At 35.0% G+C, this 24,047-nt stretch overlaps 1 protein-coding gene across 6 annotated transcripts in view; it reads right to left on the minus strand.

The window, feature by feature from the left end:
• The window catches only part of MECOM (MDS1 and EVI1 complex locus), a 537,367-nt gene that overhangs the window by 287,305 nt on the left and 226,015 nt on the right, over nt 1–24,047 (minus strand). For all 6 annotated transcript variants that reach the window (XM_087965301.1, XM_087965299.1, XM_087965300.1 and 3 more), the window contains exon 2: nt 6,088–6,422. In XM_087965301.1, the coding sequence (XP_087821427.1) occupies nt 6,088–6,422 (335 nt within the window). The remainder of the gene's footprint in view (nt 1–6,087; nt 6,423–24,047) is intronic.

Consider the following 24,047-nt stretch of genomic DNA (forward strand, 5'->3'; position numbering starts at 1 on the left):
AGTTCTAGCCTTGATGAATATATATTGTCCATATGGAAGAGAATGCTGACTTAATAGGCCATTGGACTCATCCTATCTTCAATTATCTGCCTGCCTGCTTTTCTAACAACTCCAATCTTGCTTCACATCTTGAAACAACACAGCATGAGAAGCATCAAGATGGAAAGAAACGAGAACCCAAGGAAAGGAGAAATGGCTGCCTATCTCAGTCTGCATCTTGCCTGCCAACCTCTAAGGCCACGATAGAAAACATCTTCCTCTTCTCCATTACTAATGCCAAGGAGAGGGAACTGGGAAAGACGTTTTGTGTGTACCACTCCCTGAAATTCCTTCATTCCCCATTTCCCTCAGGATTTTTTTTTGAGAAAGGAAAATTCTAGCTGTGACTGTGGATTGCCTTGCTGCATATCAAAAGCTAAGAGAAAAAGGTGTGGGAATAAAAGAGCAGCTCCCTGGAAGGGAGAAGAGCAAGTTGTGAGTTGCGAATGCAAAGCAGGAGAAAGGGAAAATGATGAGGGTGCTCAGTGCCATTTCCCTTCAGCAACCATTGCTTTGTTTTGTTTTCGTGAATGTAATGAGTCTGGGGGCCTCCAGAGCCTCTCTTCTCCAAGAACAGCTTAGTCTGCCCTAGTGTGCAGCAGAAAAGACAATGTGCATTTTTCTGGAATGGTTCTCTTAGTTTAACCTCAATTTCTCTTCCTTCCATAATTCTCCAAAGGCAACAAGGAAGCTTTCCACGAATTCTATACTCTAGCCAAGCCCTCCCCAAACCAGCGTTTTAGTACTGAGAAAGGAGGAATATTTGGGAGCTTGATTAGCTGGGAGGACAGTAAGAAACTAGCCCTCCCATCCCATCAGGAGTACCATATTTCCTGTAATCTGTGTAATCATAGACAAAATATTTAGTCCCACTCTTTCACTGAAAAATAAAATATCTAAATCATACGTCAGGGAACATAGTTCAATATGTCAGTATGACCCAGGGGGTTTCAATTAGCCTTTGAACGTGTACATACATATTATGTTTTGTTTCTGCTGTTTACACATCACTATAATTTATAATTTGAGGGTTGGCTGTGAGAAGGGATCAATGTTTTGCCCTCATCTACAAAACTAGTAGCAAGGCAAAACATATTACAATCCAAGTGTAATATATAATAATTAGGATAGGAAAGAAAGTTACAAGCCATCAAACAGATGATAGATCCCATTCTTTCATACAATTTTTTCTCATTCCAGTTCCTGCCAAAGTTTGAGTTTTCAGTAGACTCTCATTAGGAATAGCAAACATGATAAATGCCACTAGCAATCTGAGTTGGTGGTTTCAAATGATTCATCCTTACTCATTTTTAATGTGATGTACTAATCTCAATATTCATTAGTAAATTAAATATATTATTTACACCTCCACCAAATGCTATAATAATTCTAAGTAATTCTATTCTCACATTTACTAAAGTGACAGAAGATCAATTTTGTCTAATCATACCCACTAGAGGCATGAATTATTCTTGGAAGTTCCATCCTATTCTTTATTTTTATGCATTCCGTTACCACTTTATACATGACTTTTATTATAAGAGGCATTTGAAAGCACAACCAAGAACAAAGAGGAAACATTAGATAAGTACTGTATATAACAATGACTTTGTATCAATTCAGCATTTTAAAACAATTATTAAAATTGAATCAATATTCAATAATTAGCAACGGTAGATAATATGATAAGAATTATACTTAGAATATACAATTGATAATGCATTCTATTTAATAGCAATAGCTTAGACTTAGACTTATATATCACTTCATAGTGCTTTACAGCACTCTCTAAGTGGTTACACAATCGGCATATTGCTCCCAACAATCTAGGTCCTCATTTTATCGATCTTGGAAAGATGAGTCAACCTTGACCCCATCGGGATTGAACTCCTAGCAGTGAGTAGAGTCAGCATGCAATACTGCATTCTAACCACTGTGCCACCACAGGTAATGAATGCATAACATAAAAACAGAGGGCAGGAAGTCTGTATTGTATATATTCATTTTATGATGAATTATCTTCCAGAATTGTTGAGTGTTACAAAATTGCCTTTATATTAAAAAAAAAAACATTATTGTATTTTTGTATTTTCAGCACATTCCTTTTTAGTATGAATTATCTATTTTGCTAATTTGTTAGTATAGTATAGTATAGTATAGTATAGTATAGTGTAGTATAGTATAGTGTAGTGTAGTGTAGTGTAGTGTAGTGTAGTGTAGTGTAGTGTAGTGTAGTGTAGTATAGTATAGTATAGTATAGTATAGTATAGTATAGTATAGTATAGTATAGTATAGTATAGTATAGTATAGTATAGCAATTTTCTCTTAGTGTAATATTTGCAATAAATGTAATACTTATCTTCCATTAGTTTTCCCATTGTTCTATAACAATTCTCCTGTCTGTATTCTATGTCCATTTGATAACATCCATTTAATAATAAAAATTTTGACTTGTTCAGTTTCTGAGTCATACTTCATTAGCAAGTTATAAATAAGCGTAATATTTTAGATCAGGGGCTTTCAAACTTGACCACTTTAAGATTTGTGGACTTCAATTCCCAGAATTCCTCCTCCAGTCATGTTAGCTCAGGAATTCTGGGAGTTGAAGTCCACAAGTCTTAAACTTGCCAAATGGGAAGACCCTTGTTTTAGATGTTAAATACATAGAATAAACAAGTGATACATTAGTGGATTGAATGGATATTCAGACACATATAGAATATTGGTATACCATTATCCCAAAGTCAAAATAATGGAGATATTTCTAATAAATAGGTGACAGGCTTCAAAGTAGCATTTGCAAATACACATATGATATTAAGGGAAGCCAATTGGGATTCTCAATTGCCTAGGCTTCCCTATTGACAGGACACTGGGTGACAAGCTACAATCTTAGGATATTTGATGCAATAATATTTATATTAGTCAAAGGTTAGGGTTCTACTTTATAATATATCTGAATTAGATTTTTTTTAAAGATTCAGATACCCGTAAATATTTAAATTCATTTCTGATCCTTGGCTTAGGTGGGGGAGGGAAGGAATCATATGTGGACATCCATGGCAAGATTCACTTAAAAACTGAACATTATTATTCTCTTTAAACTATAGCAGTTCTTATTAGATTGTTAAGCAGATGTAGCCACCTAGCAGGCAATCCAACTGTGCTTAACCTTTCTGTAGCCTTGTCATCAAGGTCTATGAATAACCAAAGAACATATATTCCTGAATATGATTTCTTCAGTAAGAATAGTGCATTATCTGTCAGTCTGCCTGATCAAACTGGATGCCAGTTGGCTATTCCTGAATTAGCAAATTGACAGAACACAAATTATTATTTTTTTTCCAAGCATGCATTCAGACAGATTAACAAAGTAAAAAAAATATTCTAGTAGAAAGGGGTACATTATCAAATTTTATTCATATCATTTAACTAAATAATTAAATGCAATTGTCTCTATTAAAACATATTTCACTTTTACTGGAGCATTTTTGGCTTCATGTTTCTTCTGTTTCCACTTTCCTAATTTCCAGCCCAAGCAGTCACATCCTCATGTTAATCCTAAACCACTGGAGATAACTAGAAATCCATAAACACGGCTGAGAAACCACAGAATGAGAGAAATCAAAATTTTGAACAAACTGAGCAAATCCTTATGTCTATGTGTATACAAATTTAGGCAAATTATATGAATACTATCTGCCAGTTTATGCATTTCCCAAAAGGTTGTTCCCACGTTATGGAGTTTTGAAATGGAATTGTATTTATGAATAATTAGTTGTTTTCATTTTAAAAAAAATAGCTGGCATTTGTTTACAATCTGATTTCTTGATTAGAAAACAAATAGCTCTCTTTTTCCCATGCTTGATTCAATGGACATTTAGCTTGCTGGCAAAATACTAAACCATAATGACAAACTGCAAAAAAGCTTGACCTCTGACTTTGTCCAATAACCTTTTGTTCGATTTGTGCTTTAGTCAACCAATATCTGATTAGATGATGCTTGGCTTTGGACTCAGGAACTAAGATAAAATTCAGATTTATAGCTTTTCATTCAAGTTCCTTCACAGCACTTTAATTATGACCAGAGCATAAGTATGTCACAACTTTTTATTTTAAGCCATAACCCAGTTTAAATAGCTGGATCTTACGAGAAAAGTACATTGCCTTGCTTTTGCAAATACATATTGGCCAAATCTACCCAAAATCACAACTGGTTTATTATGTAGATAGAATATTGGCCTATGTAAAAACTTTGGCATAGTGGCTTATTATTTTCAATGTACAGCCCTTGCAATTTTTTAAATCACTGTCTTTTTCCCCACCAAACATTTTGGCGAAACACCATTTTATTTTCATTACCTACCAGTTTTAAGAATAAGAATAATCCTTCAAATAATCAATATTCTATATATTACTCTCTATTTACAACTTGTAAAAGAAGGCTCATTCTCCTGCAAACTCTAGATCCTGCTGTAATGTGCACTACAAATACGATTACACCATTTGTACTGTATATGTCAAGCATGGATCTCAATTAGTTTCAGTATCCCATTTTTACCTCAGAGGCTCATATCTCTCGTCCCATCAACCTTATGCTTTGCCTCCAGGAAATCAACCAGTTCATATGAAACACTCCTTGTGAACTAAGAGGTGATATGCTTGAGAAGTCATGACCTTCCTGACTCTCATTGAAGCACATAAAATAAAGTGATAAAGAGCCACCTTGTGGCTTTTCTGCAAATACAAAAGAGGTGGGAGGGGAGAGATTTAAGAATAGTTTTCTCTCTTTTACAACTCTATTTTAAAAGTGACTCAGAGGAATTAATGGATGGCCCTGATGAGTAAGAGGCTTCACTGTTTTATCAGCAGCAACAATTAGATATAGAAAAATACTTAAGGAACCCTTCCTTCCTTCCTAGGCTGACCATCCCAGTACCTCTGGGTGCTTTAAGAGAGCTTTTGTGAGGCTCTTTTGAGGCTCTTAAATGTTTCTCAGTATATAAAGAAAATAGATTGTCTGATATCAAAAGCAAAAGGTAAGCCTGGTTGTTACATTTGAAGACCTGGCATGATGGTAGCTGGGGCCAATTCATGATATGGAGAAAAGATGAATCAACTCAGGGTATGCTGTTGTAGCTTGACAAGCCATTGGACCAGGAAGAAAGGATTATTAAATCTTTATTTGCATAAGGACAAGGATGTCATTTTAATGGATGGCTTTTCTTTCACAAAATACTATGGACAGAAAATAGTATAATACTTTTGTTGCTGTTCATAGTTGCTAGAAGAGATCGCCAACCCTGAGGAAATATAGCAGGGGTGACTATTCTGTCATGCTAAAAGATTCTGAATAATTCCTGAAAGGAATCTATATATTTTATCCTTGTGAGCTGTGGATAAGCTTACTATTATATTTTGGGGAATATTTTCCCCATCATATTCACTTTAAAAAAAAAGACTTTTCAAAAATATTTAGTTGACCACATTCTATAAATTACATTACCAAAATCTTCACTCGTTTAATTAAAATTTTCAAATAACAACTCATTCCTTTCCTGTGAAAAATTCAAAACATCACCAGCAGAAATCAGCAAAGAAGAAGAAGAAGAAGGAGAAGGAGAAGGAGAAGGAGGAGGAGAAGGAGAAGGAGAAGGAGGAGAAGAAGAAGAAGAAGAAGAAGAAGAAGAAGAAGAAGAAGAAGAAGAAGAAGAAGAAGAAGAAGAAGAAGAAGAAGAAGAAGAAGAAGAAGAAGAAGAAGAAGAAGAAGAAGAAGAAGAAGAACTCGTCAAAGCAAATTATGTAGTAATCACTTTTCCCTGTATTCTGATATTCAGTCCAACAGAGATATTTGAGTCTGTAACCCAGAAGTTGTTTTTTCTTTTCCAAAAGGTTGTATTTATCAGTAAAGAATTCTGCTGTTTGATTCAAAGTAAACAGAGTTTCCTCTGCTAAGGCAGGCAGAAGAGAAATAGAATAAATAGTAAAAATAACATTAATAACAGATAGTTAACTGATAATAAACTACAATGACAGATATTTTCCTACCTCCCATCCATTATTGGTGTCTTTAAGACTTTGTTGATGTTCTCCTACATATGGTCCAAATCTTTCACCTACTTCAATCTTCTGTTTTGTCCATATCCCTAATCCGGCTCCAGGTATATTTGACTCTCGAAGCTCAAACTCTGATGGAATTGGGATATCATCAGGAATATATATTGGAGCTTTATAAGGAGATCCCTCCTTTGGTGTGAAGGCTTCACTTGATGTTGCTGGAGAAGACCGTTCACAGATACTGAGTGACAAAGTGCTTGGCTCTCCATCATTTTCAGGAGTTTCTTCTACTGGAATTTCTGGGAAACTCTGATAGAAACATTCACCTGAAAAGGATTCAAAACATCAAGAGCAAGATGACAAGATGCGCTGGAAAGGTGATTTTAGTGTTACCCCCCTAAATTGTATAATACCCCAATGTTTTGTTTATATAATTGTTCATAATTATTTTTACGTAGGTATGTGTGGGTCTCAAGATATTACTGAGTCCCATTATCAATCAACAGAGTTGGCATAACCAATGGTGATGGATAAGAACATTTATAATCCAACAAAATTAGAAAGGCCACATCTTGGCCATTCCTGTGTTAACAGAAAGCATTCCATTCCTGAGAGTTAGCCAATTATTAGTGACAGTGTTTCAGATGGGGCATTTGTGATTGGCCGGCTCTCAGGATGAATATGCAGCAGATGCAATAAAGAGAATCAAATCCCACCATAGCATAGCATTTGACAATACATAGCCTGAAAAATTTACACTTGGAATTCATTCAATATAATTCCCCTATAATGTAAATCTCTTGGAAGCTGATACTTCCCAGCATATAATTCTATTTAATAATAGAGTTGCTATTTGTTTTACATTCATGTAATGACCCAACTCATAAATAACTATAAGACAAATTTAAAAAAATAGCAGGAAAAGGATGTGTAAATAAATAAATATGCAAATGTTTTAGCAAAAAATGCCTGCTAGTAGCACTCTTTAAAGCATAGTCAAGGGGTTCAGACAAACCTGTTTTGACAAGCTAGTTTTCAGCTGGGAACTGCAATTAAAATACCCTCTCTGTCTTGCCCACTAATTGCACTCCTATTGATGAAAAGATTTCAGAAACTGAGCGTAGATTTGTAGTCCTCTATAGCAGAACACACTTCTCCAAATGTCATCCTTTTAAAGCCAAAAGAGGTTCGGGAAACAAAAGACAAGCCAGTTGACCAGAAGAAAAAATTAGACCAAAATAGTCCGTCCCACCAACTACAGACATAGATCTCTGTATAAAGTCCATTATTCATTAATCCAACTGGAAGTGAATTAACTGAAACAGACGAGTTAAAGACAAAGAAACTATAACTTAGTCCAGAGAAGTTGAAGTGTTCCTTATATATTGAAAGATAGACGGAGTGATGAAGTAATGAGGTTACAACTGTCTTGGATTGGATTGTGTTCTCTGTTAGATCCATGTTAGATGCACAACCATGTTCAGACCCTGAACCTGGATATTCAAGCTTTCTGACTGAAAAGGAATGAATTTAGGACCAGAAATTAGAGTGTTTGGTGTAGTGGTTAAGGTGTTGGCCTAGAAAGCAGGAGACTGGGAGTTCTAGTCCTTCCTTAGGCATGAAAGCCAGGTGGTTGACATTGGGTCAGTTACTCTCTCTTAGTCCAATGTACCTCATAGGGTTGTTGTTGTGGGGAAAATAGGAGGAGGAAGGAGTATGTATGTTCCACATCTCAAGTTACTTATAAAATCTTAAGTCATTTATAAAATGATGAAGGTAGAATAAAAATTTAATGAATAAATAAATTCATCCCAGCTCAGAAAGCACCAAGGACCCCTCATTTCAACCTGAGCTACAGATATGCTCCTTTATTGGTACAATCTTAAGAAATTACAGGATAATTAATATACAAAGAAGAAGATTGGGTTTCTAGATACATGTCACACATCACACTCCATATTGTTTCCTGGATGGATTTCCTTGGGCCTGGCATCATTTATCACTAAATATTAAAGTAGCTGATAAAAGATTTGAGAACATAAATCACCCTGTCTACAATATACAAAAATAAGTTATTTAATTACGTGAAAAATCTCATTGCTATCTTTTTGCTAAAACAAGATGTTCAAGTTACAGGGGATAATGAGGAAACATTAAGAGTGTTTCCCAGGCAATAATTCTCAATGTTTAATTTGATTATAACTTCATTTCTAAATATGTTCCAAATAATCCAGGTGCCACAGGGTCAGGCAAGAGTGTACTTTCAAACTCTCTGTTAATTAGAAGTTTTCTTTGTTATTCAAAGCATCCTGCTATGTTTTGTAAAAGGGGCAAATCCTCATGGGTGCTAAAGGTATTTTGTGTCTTGATCTTCTTATCTTTTTGAAAACAGATGTTGGGAGGAAAGCACCCTTAATTTCCTTACCCAGCATAATTTATCTCTGTATGAATCAAACCCCACAAAAACCTCAGTATGGGAAGCTGTACACACACAATTATTATTCTGAATTCCAGATAATAAAATTGTCCCTGTTTGGAACTGAATAATATAATTGCTATGTCTAAGTTTGGGGAACAGATTAGGGAATGGGGAAGTTTAGACATTTCCCTTCATTAAAAAAAAGAATAGTAATATAAATCCTCATTCCTATTTTGCAGGAAAAACACCAGCGAGCTTCAAAGGAACCCTGGAAGAAAGGTTAATTGCTACTAAAAGGCCAGGGTGGACACTGTTGTGTGAGCATTCGGCACAAACGTGTTGTGTTGGCAGGCAAAAATGCATGGGGTGAGCACAGGGATGTTCCTGATGAAGGTGATAGAGCAGCCATGTGCCAAGGGTAATGCCAGGGTTTTAACCTCATGGAGCCTGGGGTCAGTTTAAACAGTAACCTGGACTTCTGTGTGGAATGTAAGGAGGAGGGAGACTTCCTTCCTTCCACTTGGGGAAACACTTCACTGTTTAGCATCCTTTTCCATTCCTAAAGCCATAAAAGTTTGCATCAGACTATTTCAGTGTGAGTGTGTGTGGGTGGAGTAAGGGGAGAGAGAGAGAGAGAAAGAATCAGAGAGAGAGAAAGAGCGGAAGAGAGAGAGAATTGGAGAATTTAAAGCAGCCAGTGCCCCCTTCACCTTAGGCTGCAGGAGCTAATAAGCTAAATAGAGAAATATGCTTGTGGTTAACAGCTAAGTGCCATTGGAGGGAAAGTTCAAGGTTGTCTTTTTCTAACCCTCAATAAGCATGCTGAGCTAAGTGCAAAATTCAGCTGCAGTGAAACACCCAGCATTTTGATTTTAAGTTTTTCTCCTTCTTGCTCTGTTTTTAAAGCAATGTTTCATCTTATCTTTTAAGATTCTAACTTTTCTATCTAATATGCAAACTGTAACCTGAGTCTTATGCGGGCTCAGTTTTTTTTTAAGATCTCTTCTGATCCTTCCTATTTGTTTATTTATTTGTTTGTTTGTTTGTTTATTGTTTATTTGTTTATTTATTTTTATTGATATTAGACTTAGAAGGTCACCTAATTGCAAAATGACTGGGTGGCTCAAATAGTTAAAAAGAAAAAGGATGATTAAAAGAGACATGAATGTTGCCCATGCTACCCTAGAGCGATCTCTAGATTATATCTTTGCAACCTCTCTCAGATGTGTGAATTTCATTTTGCAGAATTCTGGGCAATGTTTATACCAGCTTGCAGTGTTTCTCAACCTCAGCAACTTTAGAGATGGATGGACTTCAGTTCCCAGAATCCCCCCAGTCAGCATTCACCCATTTTAAAATTGGTGAGGGTGAGTAACACTGAAAGAAGGGCCCCTTTCAAATAGCACGTGGCCAAATGCCTTGTGAAATCTTGATAGAATCTCCAGACCTGGGGATCTGTAGTAATACGGGTAGTCCTTGACGTACAATAGTTCATTTAGCGACTATTCGAAGTTACAACAGCACTGAAAAAAGTGACTTATGTCTGTTTTTCACACTTAGACCATTGCAGCATCCCCATAGTCATGTGATCCAAATTTGGATGTTTGGCAACTGGTTCATATTTATGATGGTTGCAGTGTCCCAGGATCATGTGATCATCTTTTGTAACCTTGACACTGACAAGCAAAGTCAAAGGAAAATCCAGATTTCCTTAATATCTTACTATCTTAATATCTTACTTAGCAACAGTTGTGGTTGTAACTTGAGGACTACCTGTATTTTGTATGCCCCTTCTCATACTATGTAGAAATAAAACAAATTATACGTAATATACCAAATTTGTTTCCCTTCCTTTCTTTCTTGCTACAGCAACCAAAATAGCTTGTCACTCCAAAATAATTCTAAAAACTATCATTAATTCAAGGTTTTTCCTAACTTTTTTTGACTTTGCAGGAATATACTGTAACTCCAAATGGCTGACTCAAGAAGGAATAATTTCCCCACAGCCTACTGAAATTTTTAAAACTGTCTATTTTACCATTTAAGAAGTTTTAATGCCAGCAAAGTGCCTGTTGAAAGGGAAAAAACATTTTTTTACCTCAGAAATCTATACTTCTTTAAATAAACTGTTACTTCCTACTCAGAATCATACTGGCATAGCAGGATTTGTTTCAATACCAGTTAAGCTTGAAGGTGATTATGGGGTTGAAATTTGTACTCTTAAGAGGAGGAGGAATTCTGGGTAAAATATATTTTCCAGTCAGTAGCATGATGTCAGGAGTCCTCTCAGCCTTCAGAGTCAGAGCCAACCCTAATGTTTTAAAAAATCCAAATGTTTCGCTACTCTAAAAAGACACGCTCATTTAAAACAAATCTGGGAACTTGCAAGCTATAAAATAATATGGTGATTACAAATTCATTTAGCATGCATAATAATAAAAATGAAGGGTATGAGTAGAGTAGAAACATATATTTTCAAGATATTTTGATCCAGGAAAATAATGGATTTCTCTGCTGGACTTCTCAAGTAAATTATTGAATTCTTTCAAGTTCAAGTTGGTAGCACCATTTTTTGTCAATATTAATAATACTACTTTTGAATTTTGGATCTAGGAGATTAAAAGCAGCGTAAATTGCTAATAACATTATTCAAAGCATTCTACTTTTAGATGAGTGAAACATTATTTAAATATATTCTAAAACTTTCATTCAACAAATGAATTCAACACACACACACACACTCAAAGATCAAGGCAGAAAAATAAACTGGAATAACTTGTTGAAGATATAAGATATAAGAAAGGATATAAGAAAGGATAAGATATAAGAAAGGAAGAAGTTAAATAAACCAAAAACAGAGGTGCAAAATAAGCAACAGTGAACCTAAGATCAAATCCTGAGGGATACTCATAGATAACTGAAAGGATTGAGGATAGACATTTGTTCAGTTAATCAAAACTGTGTGATGAGAAATATAAGAGAGAAACCAATGGGGAACTGTATCACGGAGGCCAATGACTCAAAAAAAGAAAATAGGACTTTACTATCAAGGATGTCAAGAGCTGTAAACAAATCCATAGCACCAATTCCTAGAAGAAAGAAAAAAAATCTTCCATAGAATATTTGGTATATTTTTTCCCTTAACCTGTATATGTTCATGACTGTCATACTAAGTGCATACTCATAACAGTTTCTCATTTCTTTTTCTGTAGCCAAAAATTCTGCATAAATTCTAGAGTCTATCCAGCACAAGTAGAAGCTGTAATAAGTGCAATTTGAATCTAGGAGAAACTGGATTTCTTACTTTGGAAAATGCAGTTGAAGCTAGTTAATGTACAATAAGATTGGCTGAATGGTATCACTTGACACATAAATGTTGGGGCATTCACATTCATAGAAAAACAAAGCACTCTTTACTGTTATATATTAACGTCATGGAAGAAAATAACCTAGAAATGTATTTATTCATTTATTTTCTAGTATATAGAACTGAAGGTGGCATACATAGGAAAACCCAGCATGTTTCCCATCAAAAATTGTTTTCCCCCATAGAATTCAACACGAATCACCCATAATATATCTACAAAGTCCCTTTTTCTCATTCTAAACTACTTCCTCATATCCTGCAATAGAACCATGAGCTGAAAAGAGTATAACAATGGAAAAAATTATTGAGAAGGAGGGCAGTAAAAACAAAGACACCAAGGACAGCCACAGGTGGACTTTTGCTGTGGTGTTATTGCTGCGTAATGTTTTATGAGTTTATTTGGAATATTTGACATAGTTTCTATACATCTTATTCCTTTAAATGTAACAAAAGTAACGTATCCAAACATTTGAAAATATAGAGAGTACTTCGATAAACACTGATCAAACTAACACTTGATCTTTTTAACGCAAAGGTGCTTTTTAAAGAGGCAACTGGACTTTCTAGTTTTTTCTTTGAAGGCGTTTCAAAGTGAAACATCTTCAAAGAAAAACCAGAAAGTGCGGTTGCTTCTTGAAAAAGCACCTTTGGGACAACCATGACCTGGATGACTGAGAATCTCCATAGACATTGATCTTCTTAACTATTTATTCGGTTTTTCTTTGGAAAGGCTAACATGTTGAAACCAATGGATGCCAAATTTCAATAACCCTCCGCCATGCCTGCTCAGCTCCTTTTTCAGATTTACAGAAGGCTTGGCTGGCAATCTAAATAGAATGGTGGGCTTCCAACTCCATAAGCTGAAAGAACAGTGATCAGAAGCAAAGCAACTAGAAAGCAAAGAAGTTGGTTTAGAATGTGAGCAGAAGAGTAAGAGTAAGTTTCCCATTATCTCTATATGTGAGCAATAGAAATCATATCAGTTTCTAAAGGCATGAAGCAAAAACCTACATTTAAGAGGTCCTCAATTGAGGTCTGTTTTCCCTGCAATGTTCAGACTAGGTTTGCCTAATATGCTAGCTACAGGTAAAACCCAATGGTCAGGAAGAGTTATGTTCAAATTAAATCATCTGAATGGCTTTGGGGTTCAACTTTGTCTACCTCATAGGTTTATAGTGAAAATAAATGAGATCATAGCCCTCTGAGCTCCTTGAACAGTATAGAAGCTAAGCTAAAAATTTCCTTTGAACTGAACTTATCTTTCTGTGTATCCCAGATTAATCTACCCATAAAAATATTGACCCCAAAACATACATTCTGCTTCCCCCTCAAACAAAGAACTGAGCTTCTGAAACATCATAATGAACTGCAGATAAAACATCAATAAAAGCTACAGATATTGAGAATGGAATAACCCCAGTCCAGCTGCAGCTTAAGAAAAGACCAATTCTATATGAGTAAGTGGTTGTTCCCAACTAGCAGTTAATACCATGTAATAATATGCTAACTGCACTAGAACAGCCACATTGTTTCTGGAACATGTCAATATCAGCTCATGCAATAACTAGCAACATTTGGGACTCTGGATAGTGTCAGTTGTGTCTAATTGAGTAACGCTGTCTAAGGCAACTGACGTGCACCAGACTTCATCTCTTAATTAGGGGCCAATATTGAAAGACTCTGGGTCAAATTCTGCTTTACAATTACATGGATGCTGTTCTTCTTGATGTCAGCAAGAGCTGCACCTGTGTAACTCTATATGGAATTAAGCATTCTGCATTTTATAAAACTAGTGGTAATCCCTGCAAAGCACAACTCTGAATTCATTTGCAGTTTTTTAACCTCATTTTTACTCATGGTATAGCCCAGCCAACTTTGATTAGTATATTTATTACTTTCCTCTACTAGAACTCAACTGCAATTGTAAATATTGTTGAAAGATTATATGCAGTTAACTGGTAGTGAACTGCCCCATTATTTTTAGCAAAAGTACCAGCAAAGTTTTGCCCTGGTTGATAAAGTTTGCGCAAAAATATTTATGCTTCTGATTTTTCAGATGACATTCTATATAACATCTGGAAACATCACATGTAGAAAATGACAGTTCTTAAATTTTATATACCAGAATTAAATCACTATAAGGAAATCAGAACAGCTACAATGAAAAAGAGAGTAGCCGATCAATGCTGATTTTATAAGTTTCCATAATATATCTAGAATAGATTTCCTTACCATGAAACCTTCCAAAAGTTTAGTGCTACAAATCCTGGAATTCCCAGCATGTCAATTTTTGAAAGAATAAGAAAAGTTGATTATTATTAGAGTTGGTTGCATAGTCAGCCAGATGTTTACACTGGATGTGACATTTTAATCCACCTATGGAGTCCTTCCCATGGATCTGGGATAGGCAATTGTTTGATTGTGTTCAATGGGGCTGCAATTGACTCATGGTGATTTTTATCAATGCCAACATGTTCAAGTAGTACTCCAAATATTTTGAGATTACACCCATGGGGCCTATTACTGTTGGTATTATCTTTGCTTTCTTTTGCTAACTTTTATAATAACTCTTTACTCTTTCTTTGCACATTTTTACCTCTATTGCAAGTCTTTGCATTTTGTGATTTTCTTCTTCTTATTTAAACTTAAATTTAAACTTGTATGCTACCTGAAGAAATAAATTCAGCAAGGGGAATGCTTAAAGAGTAACATATTAGTAGATATTAATCTAGTGATATATTAGTAGATATTGAAATGGGTTGCATGAGACTATAAGAAAGAAAAGATTACAGCCTTACTATTACTTACATAGATGTAACTATGTTACTATCATTTCATTTAACATTTTTACACCCCAAAAATCTTTTCTTTTTCTTTTTGGTTTCAAATCATTCTAAATGCATCCACAAATACCCTTAGAAAAAGTATTATCTGTGAGTATGGATTTGGGGGGGAAGGAGTGTGTTATGTCCATGTGGATAAAATAGCTCCAAAAATCTAAAATACACACACCTCTGATTGATTCATCAATGTTGCAGCCTGACCTGCTCTGACATAAAGCAACTTCAATCAATATCCAAAAATAACAGCCAAAACCACATAGACAGTCTAAAAAACAAAACAAAATATAATTGTACCAATAATGATGGAAGGCAATTAGCTTCATTCCTACTGTTTTGACTTAACTCAGTTGTAGAACATTATATTGTAAATTAAACTTTATTATACAGTATTGTTTTTAATCAGCATATATTAAAATAAATCTTTACCAGTTTCCAGTCACTTTAAACTAGAATATCTGAAAGTAATACTGAGAATATTGCAAAAGTAATGTGTTATTTTCCTGTTTAAACAAAAGTTGCAGTCAAAAACACTGATTTTTCCCAAAAGACAGTAAAGTCTAACAGAATAACCTAACTAAAGTCAAAAGAATAAAACAGCACATTGTAGCAGCAACTAATTTTAATTGGATTCAGTTTATCATGTTTTCTAGGGTATCACAGAAGCAGAAGAAAGGATTAGAATTATTTCCACATTTTGTCATTTGACATAATGAGGAAACAGAAGGAGGTCTTCATCCTTGATGAACAAGGCAAACCACAGGAGATGTTTCACATGCCAGATAAAATAGTGTCAAAAAACAAGTGTTGCACCACAATATAGCAAAGTGCACTTAGTCAGGAATAAAATGGCTAAATCACTCACTTTTTCTTAAGGAAGAACACAGTTTCTAAAAGGGTGAAGACATTCAGGCTGGAGAATGAGAAAAGGGACAGAAAGGTTGCAATACACCCACTCTGTTTCACTAAATTACATCAACATTTGTTACAGTGCTTTTGAGTAAATAATTTGTGCTTGTTCCTAATAACATACATGACTCTCTTAGCATAATCAACTGTAAAGACATTTCTATATGGAAGACATTTTTGGTTACTTAACTATATTCCTGATTCACACAGGTGTGCCTTATCGCATCTTTCATATGCTTACTTGGTTAGAAACCTTCAACACTTTCATTTCTCAGGCATGCTTTTAGAAAGAGGAGGAAATACGTCTTTTCCAAGCTTCTTAAAATTTCAGCAGAAACTATACTTGGAAACATTTCCCCTAAGCTTCCCTTGCAATCTCTTCTTTAAGATGTCCAGTAGTGGACAATCCACAACTTCTGAAGGCAGACTACTCCACTGTTCTAACTGTCAGGAAATTACTCTTTATTTTTAGGGTGGATCTCTCCTTGATTAGCTTCCATCCATTGCTTCTTGGCCTGCCTTCAGATGCTTTGGAGAATATGTTGACTCCCTCTTCTTTTCTTTTCTTTTTTAACAAATTTTATTCAGTTTTTCACATTAAAAACAAAAATCTCTTTTTAGTGGACAACATATTTCTGGGTCAACACCTTTACATACAAATATGACAGCAATTATACATTCATATATACATACTTAATTCTATTATTACTTTTTCCATTCCAAATTTTCAGTAAGATAAACAAACACATTAATTCTAGCCTCTTTCATTAATCTCAATCGAAACATCTTTTTGTTTCATTTCAATTATTTCAAATATAATCCTTTAATATTTATTTTAAAAATAAAGATAAACAATATATGTTTGCCTAATAATAATAATAATAATAATAATAATAATAATGGTACCAATGTCTCTCCTTGCCTTTAATAGTCTATATTAACTTATTAATTTAGTTGGTTCAATTTTAGTTGGTTCTTTAGTCTGTTATATTCCCTTTCCATTACACATTCTTTTTATAAATTCTAAATTAATACAAATTTTAACACTTTAAAAAAAAAGTATAGGTTTCCCCCCTTTTACTGTTTGAATGTGACACCTCAATGATTAAAATATACCTTTATTCCCTCATCTTGATTCCCAATAAACCATTATTTTTAAGAAGTTACAATAATAATCATTACATCTTTTCATTTGGATTCCGCAGCATATTTCCCCCCCCTTCATTTTTAATAAGAGTTATCAGTATCTATATTACCCTATTTTCTAAATATTTTTAATTGCAGAAATATTCTTATTACCCCTTGTCACCCTGAAGAATCCCCTTTTTAATTCATCAACCATTATCTCTGAAAAAAACCATTTCTTTTCAACATTTTACTATTTCCGTATTTCTTTATTTCATGCACCTGTTTCTTACTGCTGCTCCTCCCCCTCTTTTCCCCATATCTTTTCTCATTCCAGTTTATATCCCTCTTTCTTATTATTTTCCTTTCCCCTTTTCTGCTGAGTCTTTCTGTCTTTCCCGACTTCACAGGTATTCCCCCTTTTGATTGCCTTCTTAAATTTCAACTTTTTAACCTTCCTTCTTTCCCCACTTCTTTGTAGTGTTCTTTGTGTTAATTGTCTATTTAAAATGTCTTCTCCTTGAATCGACTCCTCCTCCTCTGAAGTTCTTTCTTCTTGTTCTTCAATCGCCATTTCCATTTTTTCTAACACAGAGCAAAGTGATTCGCCTCTTTCCTGTAGTAATTCTCTCATATTTTTAAGTTCCATTTTTAATTCCCGAAGAGATATCATCATGACACACTCTTATATTTTATGATCGTTAAAGTCCACAAAAAAACCACTTTTACTTTCCTTCTTTCTTCTTTCAATTTTCTAAAGTTCTCAGTTATTCCAGCCGAGGGTCTATACCAAAAACATCAATCAATCCCACAGTCAGTCTTTCCTTGCTTTTTTCTTTATTCTGGTTCTGCTTTCACTTTCTAAGATTCTTACTTTGTTTCAATATTTATTTAATGTTATATCCACACAAGTTCATTCAGAAACAGGATGCTTTCCCTTTTGTTTGAGCTCAAGTTTTTGTCAAAAGGTGGAACTCTCTATTATACAAAGTCTTCACCTTTTTCCCCTATTTTTTTATTTAGGGTTTTTCGAACCTCAGAATTCCAGCACAGTCCAGTCTTCAATTTGTAAACTTTATTATTATTATTTTTTGACAATCTTAAATCCAGCTTTATTTTATGCCTGTTTATTCCCAAAATATTTTAGTCCAATTTAGTTAAATCTTTAGTTCCAGCTTCTTCCTTTCCCGGTTCGAAGCCCTACTTAGCTGTCAAAAATATTTTCTTTTTTTTCCCCTGTCCCTTTGTAATTTTGCCGCTCACTTTTCTTTTCTTAAAAATTCCATGTTACCTTAATCCCAGGGTACTTTTGTTTAGTTGTATTGCCCAGTTGTCCCGGTTCAGATGTTATCCACCTTTCTTCCCTCCTGCACAAATCTTAATCCAGCTGAGTCCTCCTCTTCGGGGTGGTCATTTTAAACCACCACTGCAGTCATCTTCGGGGGAAAAAAGACCAAGCCCAGGGGGGGGGGAGATGCGGCTCCCCTCAACCTGGCTTGCGGCTTCCTCTTACTCCGTTGCCCCTCTAAGGCAGCTTCATCCCCTAATCATAATAATCGGGGCTCTCCAACGAAAGAGCATGGACCATAGCCGCAGAGAGTCGTGATCTACGGTCCATCAGCGAGGAGGCTCCCTTGACTCCCATCCCTTGCCATAGTCTCCTCTTGGAGCACCCCCCCCAAAAAAAACTGGAAGCTCCTCTCAAAATTGTGGTGCCGACTGGCGACAGGGAGCTGCAGCAGAGGGATGAAAGAGCCACTTGCGGCTCCAGAGCCGCAGGTTGCCAGCTCCTGGACTAGACATATCCAATTCCTGTAAACATTCCTCATATAGAACAATGCCAAAACACTAATAAATTAGAGAAGCATGCTTGTATGAATCTACTGCATATATTTCTTAAGGATCAATGAATGAATAGAAACCAATTTCTTATTTTTTCTCCCAGCCCATCTTTTTGTAACAGTTTGGTCTAATGGTTAAGGCACCAGGTTAAAAAGAAAGCTGGTCAGACCCCCCCCCTCTCTCTCAGCCCAACCCACCTCATGAATGGGGGGGGGGGTGTTGCTGTGGGAAAAATAGGAGAAGGAAGGTGTGTTGGATATGTTATTTGTAAGAATAATAAAAGCAGAGTGCAAATAAATAAATAAAATTAAGATGAAACTTTTTGCCTGTGGTAGATATTGGGGAACACAGAAAATTGTTACTCAGGTTTTGAATGTTCTGTTTATATATGGTAAGTATAAGGGTGTTCCTAACACATTTGTAACTACCTTTCAGAAATTCTAGATCATTCTAAGTGCCTGTTATCATAAATTTTAAAATGTCACAATTTTCATTGGTGGGGGTCAAACAGCCCTTATTTTGGGGATTGATCAATGTCTTTTCCTTTCAACGCAGCACAGTAGCTCCAGGCATAGTATAACATTAGCCTGCATAAGCCAGATCACATTTTATTTGGAAAGAAATACCACTGAATTCAATTACTGTATAAACAGTAGCTTACTTACTTATAGTTTTATTTGCCTAGCTAAGCCACAACGTATTTTGTTTGTGTGTGCTTACCATATTGTGTAAAGCCTGCCAATACTGGTTTGTCCAATACAATGTGTTAGCTTAGATGATACTGAACTCTGCCAAAGTATCTCTGATAATTACCTTACTTGGAACTAATACAGTATTACAACAAAGTCTTCAAAACTGTTCAGAAGTTTATAAATCTGACTGCTTTTGAACCACTTCACTGGAACAGGAAGAAAATACTATCAGAAAGATAAATGAGAAAGAAAATGGATCATCTGTTTCTTTTCACAAGGAAGAGCACTTACAAAAACCATCTAAGGGAGCATTCCCTGGAGTTTTGTATCTGGAATTTATTTTCATTTTGCACAGTCCAAATCCACCACCCCTCCTCAAAAAAACTAAATGTAGTATCAAAATGAAAAACAAATAATGTACCAAAATATGTTAAATCAAAATGTCTCTGTACTTGATGGGATAATCAAGTCTTAATCAAGTGTCTCTTGAAAAGAGGGAAAGAATAAAACAGATTTTCATAAAGCAAGAGTTTAGGAGTGACCATTGCATATGCCTACTTCAGAGAGCCTTTAGATATATCTATAGTATAATCCAATATGTATATTGATTTTTCGTTTTCCCAACATGACCTGCAGAATAGGAACGGGGGAAGCTCTAAAATGAGATGATAGTAACTGCTATCAGAAAATGATAAGAGTTCCTCCTTGAATCTACTTTTGGAAAAGTCAGTTGCTGACTTTGTGCTAAAAGTGACATCAAATGTAGTAGCCTGAAATTGATAAAGAGCACAAAAGTCCAGCATCAGGTTGAAATACTTTTCAATAATGAATAATGGAATGACAATTCAGAGTAAGAATCTCTAACATTCATTTGCTTTCTTTTGGTTTGATTTGATTATTTGATTTTGATTTAGGAGTCATCCAACTCCAGAATGACACTGGGTGGCTTAGTTAAAATACTAACCACTAAAAAGAACCTGAGCATTCAGACAAACTGCCCACCCCATCTAGGGCTCCAAAAATATCCCACCCCAGGCCTGGGAGAACAGCCAAATTTTTAAAGTCTTTGGAGCAATATCAAGATGGAAGCTAAACAGATCTCTAAATGGATATAATATTGGGCATCATGGATGTTAGGTTGGGGATCACTATATAACTAGAAATCTAAATGCTTCAACATGTACTTATATATCATAATCTGTGCTATAGGTCTATTATTTTAGGTTTTTCACTATATAATTTCAAAATCATCAAATCCTTTATGTAGTTACAATAAGAAATTATCATATAAAATGCAGGAGTTAGCATCCCTTACAACAGATAGTTCTCAACTTACAACACTTTGTTTCATGACTGTTCAAACAACTGCAGTTATTCTCTTAACAATAAGAAGCAAGTAAGCAAGAAAGGTTGTAAAATGCCACAGATATTGAGCATAATTAGAAAAACTCACTTAACCAATGTTTCCTTTAGCGATAGATATTTTTGGCCTCAGTTGTGGTCATTAGTCAAGGACTATCTATACAAGCAAATATTTGAATTAGCCATACAAATATTGTAATGTGAATAATAACAATAGAATAAGAAAAGTACATAGAAAATGGTAATTAATTGGTGCAGGGATGTTTTAATGTTGTTATATAAGCCCTCCGATTTTCAGAAAACCTTTAATTTTTGCATAAATACTGTAAAGAAGAATTGGGTCCTGGTTGCTTTAGAAATGCTGCCATATTTTGAAGAAAAAGCATCGTGTGTATCCAAATACTAACATAGTCATGGATGGAGATACTCAGTTAAATACATGTTTGTCTAGAAGAGTCATCATCTGGCTAGCATCTCGGTTGAATGTTTCTAAGCAGCTAACTGATGTATACTAAACAAATTTGGTTTGGCTGCAGCTAAAGCCGCCCTGTGGAAATTCTCAACATACATTTGTTTGATTGAACTGTCATTTTCAGTTGATCTGCTGATGATCTGTGTCACTTTGTTTAAATGTCCTTGCATTTTTTTCTTTATAGAGAGAGAAAAAAAAAACAAAAAGAAAAGAGAAAAGAAAGCCATGGTTTCTGTGATGGATTAAATGGAGGTGAAATTTGAGAGTCACTCCTGTTTTTGATTTGTGTTCCTGTACAGGTGGGCCTGGAAAGACAAAGAACTTCATATGCCAACACTTGAGAAAACAGAATAGTGTAGATGGCCTTATGATTTAAAACAACTACAGATGTGTTAGCTTCCAAATGCTCCTGTTCTAAGCAGTCACTAGAATCAGTAACTGGAACAACAGATATTGTTTATGTATGCAGGGGTAGATGAAGCTTCTAACCTTATTGCCACACATCTCTCCCAGATCAATATTTTTGCAACCATGTTTTATTGTTTACATTATTGGAGCAGTATTTGAATTGCTTGGGTTTGTATATGATCCTTTATAAAGGCCACCTGTAAATATTTTTTTGTTCTCTGCTTGTTCCTTCCATTGCATTCCATTTCCCCTTAATGTAGGCAACTTTTAAAGTAAATTATTCCTAAAACTTTTATATCACAATTTCACAATGTTCTTTTCTGGATTTATAGCCTGCTTTATTTTAACTGTAAACTACTTTAAGATTTCTTTGAATGCTGAAGTTATCTAAATGTCTCCAATGCACATTTGTTTTTGATGTAACTATTATTTTTATACACACCTTTCAAAAACACAAATTATTTTTAAGCATATTTCAAAACTGATGACTTTAATACATTCAAAGGGAAAGGAGGAAGGATTGCGTGATAGAATTTCTGAAGGGAAAAACAATTCAGGAAGTTTGGTAGTTGTCAAAAATGAGATAATTAAGGGACCGAAAGGCAAATTATATCAAAGAAAAGGGAAAATACAACATACCTGATGAAAATGGTGCTAAGTTTAAATTTTAAAAAATAGAAAGTGGGACATAACAAAAGCAAAGTATCAGGAATATCTTGAAACTATAAAAGTTGAATCAGAAAAACTAAGATAAAGAATGAGCTAAGGTTTGCAATGAATGCCAAAAATGACCCATTAATTCAGAATCATCCTGGAGTGCTAAATGAACAGACAAATGAGATTTCAGAATCACTGATTATAATCCTTGAGAATATCTGGAGTACAGGATCAGAAAATTAGAGATCATCAAGCAATGAGTTTGCTAACTTCATTTCAATCTTTTTAAGAAGAAGAAAAATGGATCAAACAGCCTATATACCAATAGGCAGCACACTTTTAATATTGGGCCCTATCCAATTCTGCATTTAGGAGGGAAAATCAAATATAAGAAGACAATATTTGGCTCAGTGGTAGTACTCATGAGAATGTCCTGTGTCCTGCTAGACCACAGGTTAACTATGAGTCAACAATGTGTTAGGGCTGCCAAAAGAGTCAGTGCAATCTTGGAATATCTTAACAAAAGTTGTAGGGTTGAGATCCCAAGAAATGATATGTCCACCAGCACTGATGTGTTACCTAGTTTGGATAATGAAATGACTCTTGCAGTACTTGAACTAAGAGAATCCAGATTTATCTCCAGTTTAGGACAAAAATCAGTGGGTTGAAATTCCCTAAAAGAAGATTGAAACATAAATAAGGAAGTGTTTACTGACCATGAGATCTATTAAGCACTGAAACAATCTCCCTCCCAGAGTCAAGGTCCATCATTGGAGGTTTTCAAGGAAAGATCAGACAGTTATTTGTATGGAATAGATCAAGAATTCCTGCTCTGCCAGGGGGCTGGACTTCAAAATCTTCAAGGTTCCTTCTAATCCAATGAGTTTATGATATATATGTATATATGTTATGTAATTAACATATATATAAATATAATTAAGATGTATGTATGTATGTATGTATGTATGTATGCATGCATGCATGTATGTATGTGTATCCATGGCTAAATTCATCTTCAAATTCTATTTGCCACTTTTTATCCCTTACTGTACTATTATCCATCTTTTCATCAGCTCATTTGGAAGTATATATATTTTCAGCAGCTATATTGGATGAGAAGATTTTTGTGTATATTTTATAATAAACACAGAGTTGTGATAAATAGTATTAGTCATTTGAAGTTAGAGCTTCAAACTTTGATTCTGATGAAAATGACCCCCCCCCCCAAAAAAAATGACTCTATTTCTTGATAGTCTTATTTACTTTATAATGTTCATGTTGAGAACATTTCAAATCACAAACTCAAGACATCAGGGAAGTATTGTGCTCTTCATTTGTACAAAGGAAAATGTTTACATGGAAATCATGGTTGCATGTGATTCGGTCAAATTAGAAATGTCCCTTTATGCGTGATTCAATTTTTATTAGACAACATCTTACCATGGATAGACATGGAAATATGTAACCTCTGGTCACATTAATTATAGGGCCAAAAGGGCTTGATCCTGATTTCCTACTGTTTGTGCAGTCATTTTTGTAGCATTTACAAACTGTGGGAAAGCTACTGATTCAGAATATAATGCAGACCTATTGCTTACTCAGTAGCCTACATACTCTAACAACTTACACACAAATCTTTCTAGATTATAACATTAGAGTCCCTCTATATAGAGGAGGAGGAGGAGGAGGAGGAGGAGGAGGTGGAGGAGGAGGAGGAAGAGGAAGAGAAGAGGAGGAGGAGGAGGAGGAGGAGGAGGAGAAGGAGAAGAAGAAGAAGAAGAAGAAGAAGAAGAAGAAGAAGAAGAAGAAGAAGAAGAAGAAGAAGAAGAAGAAGAAGAAGAAGAAGAAGAAGAAGAAG

Source organism: Notechis scutatus, chromosome 4, assembly GCF_049901735.1.
Source record: "Notechis scutatus isolate UNSWTSFEM ecotype Mainland chromosome 4, rNotScu1.2, whole genome shotgun sequence".
Lineage (NCBI taxonomy): Eukaryota > Metazoa > Chordata > Lepidosauria > Squamata > Elapidae > Notechis > Notechis scutatus.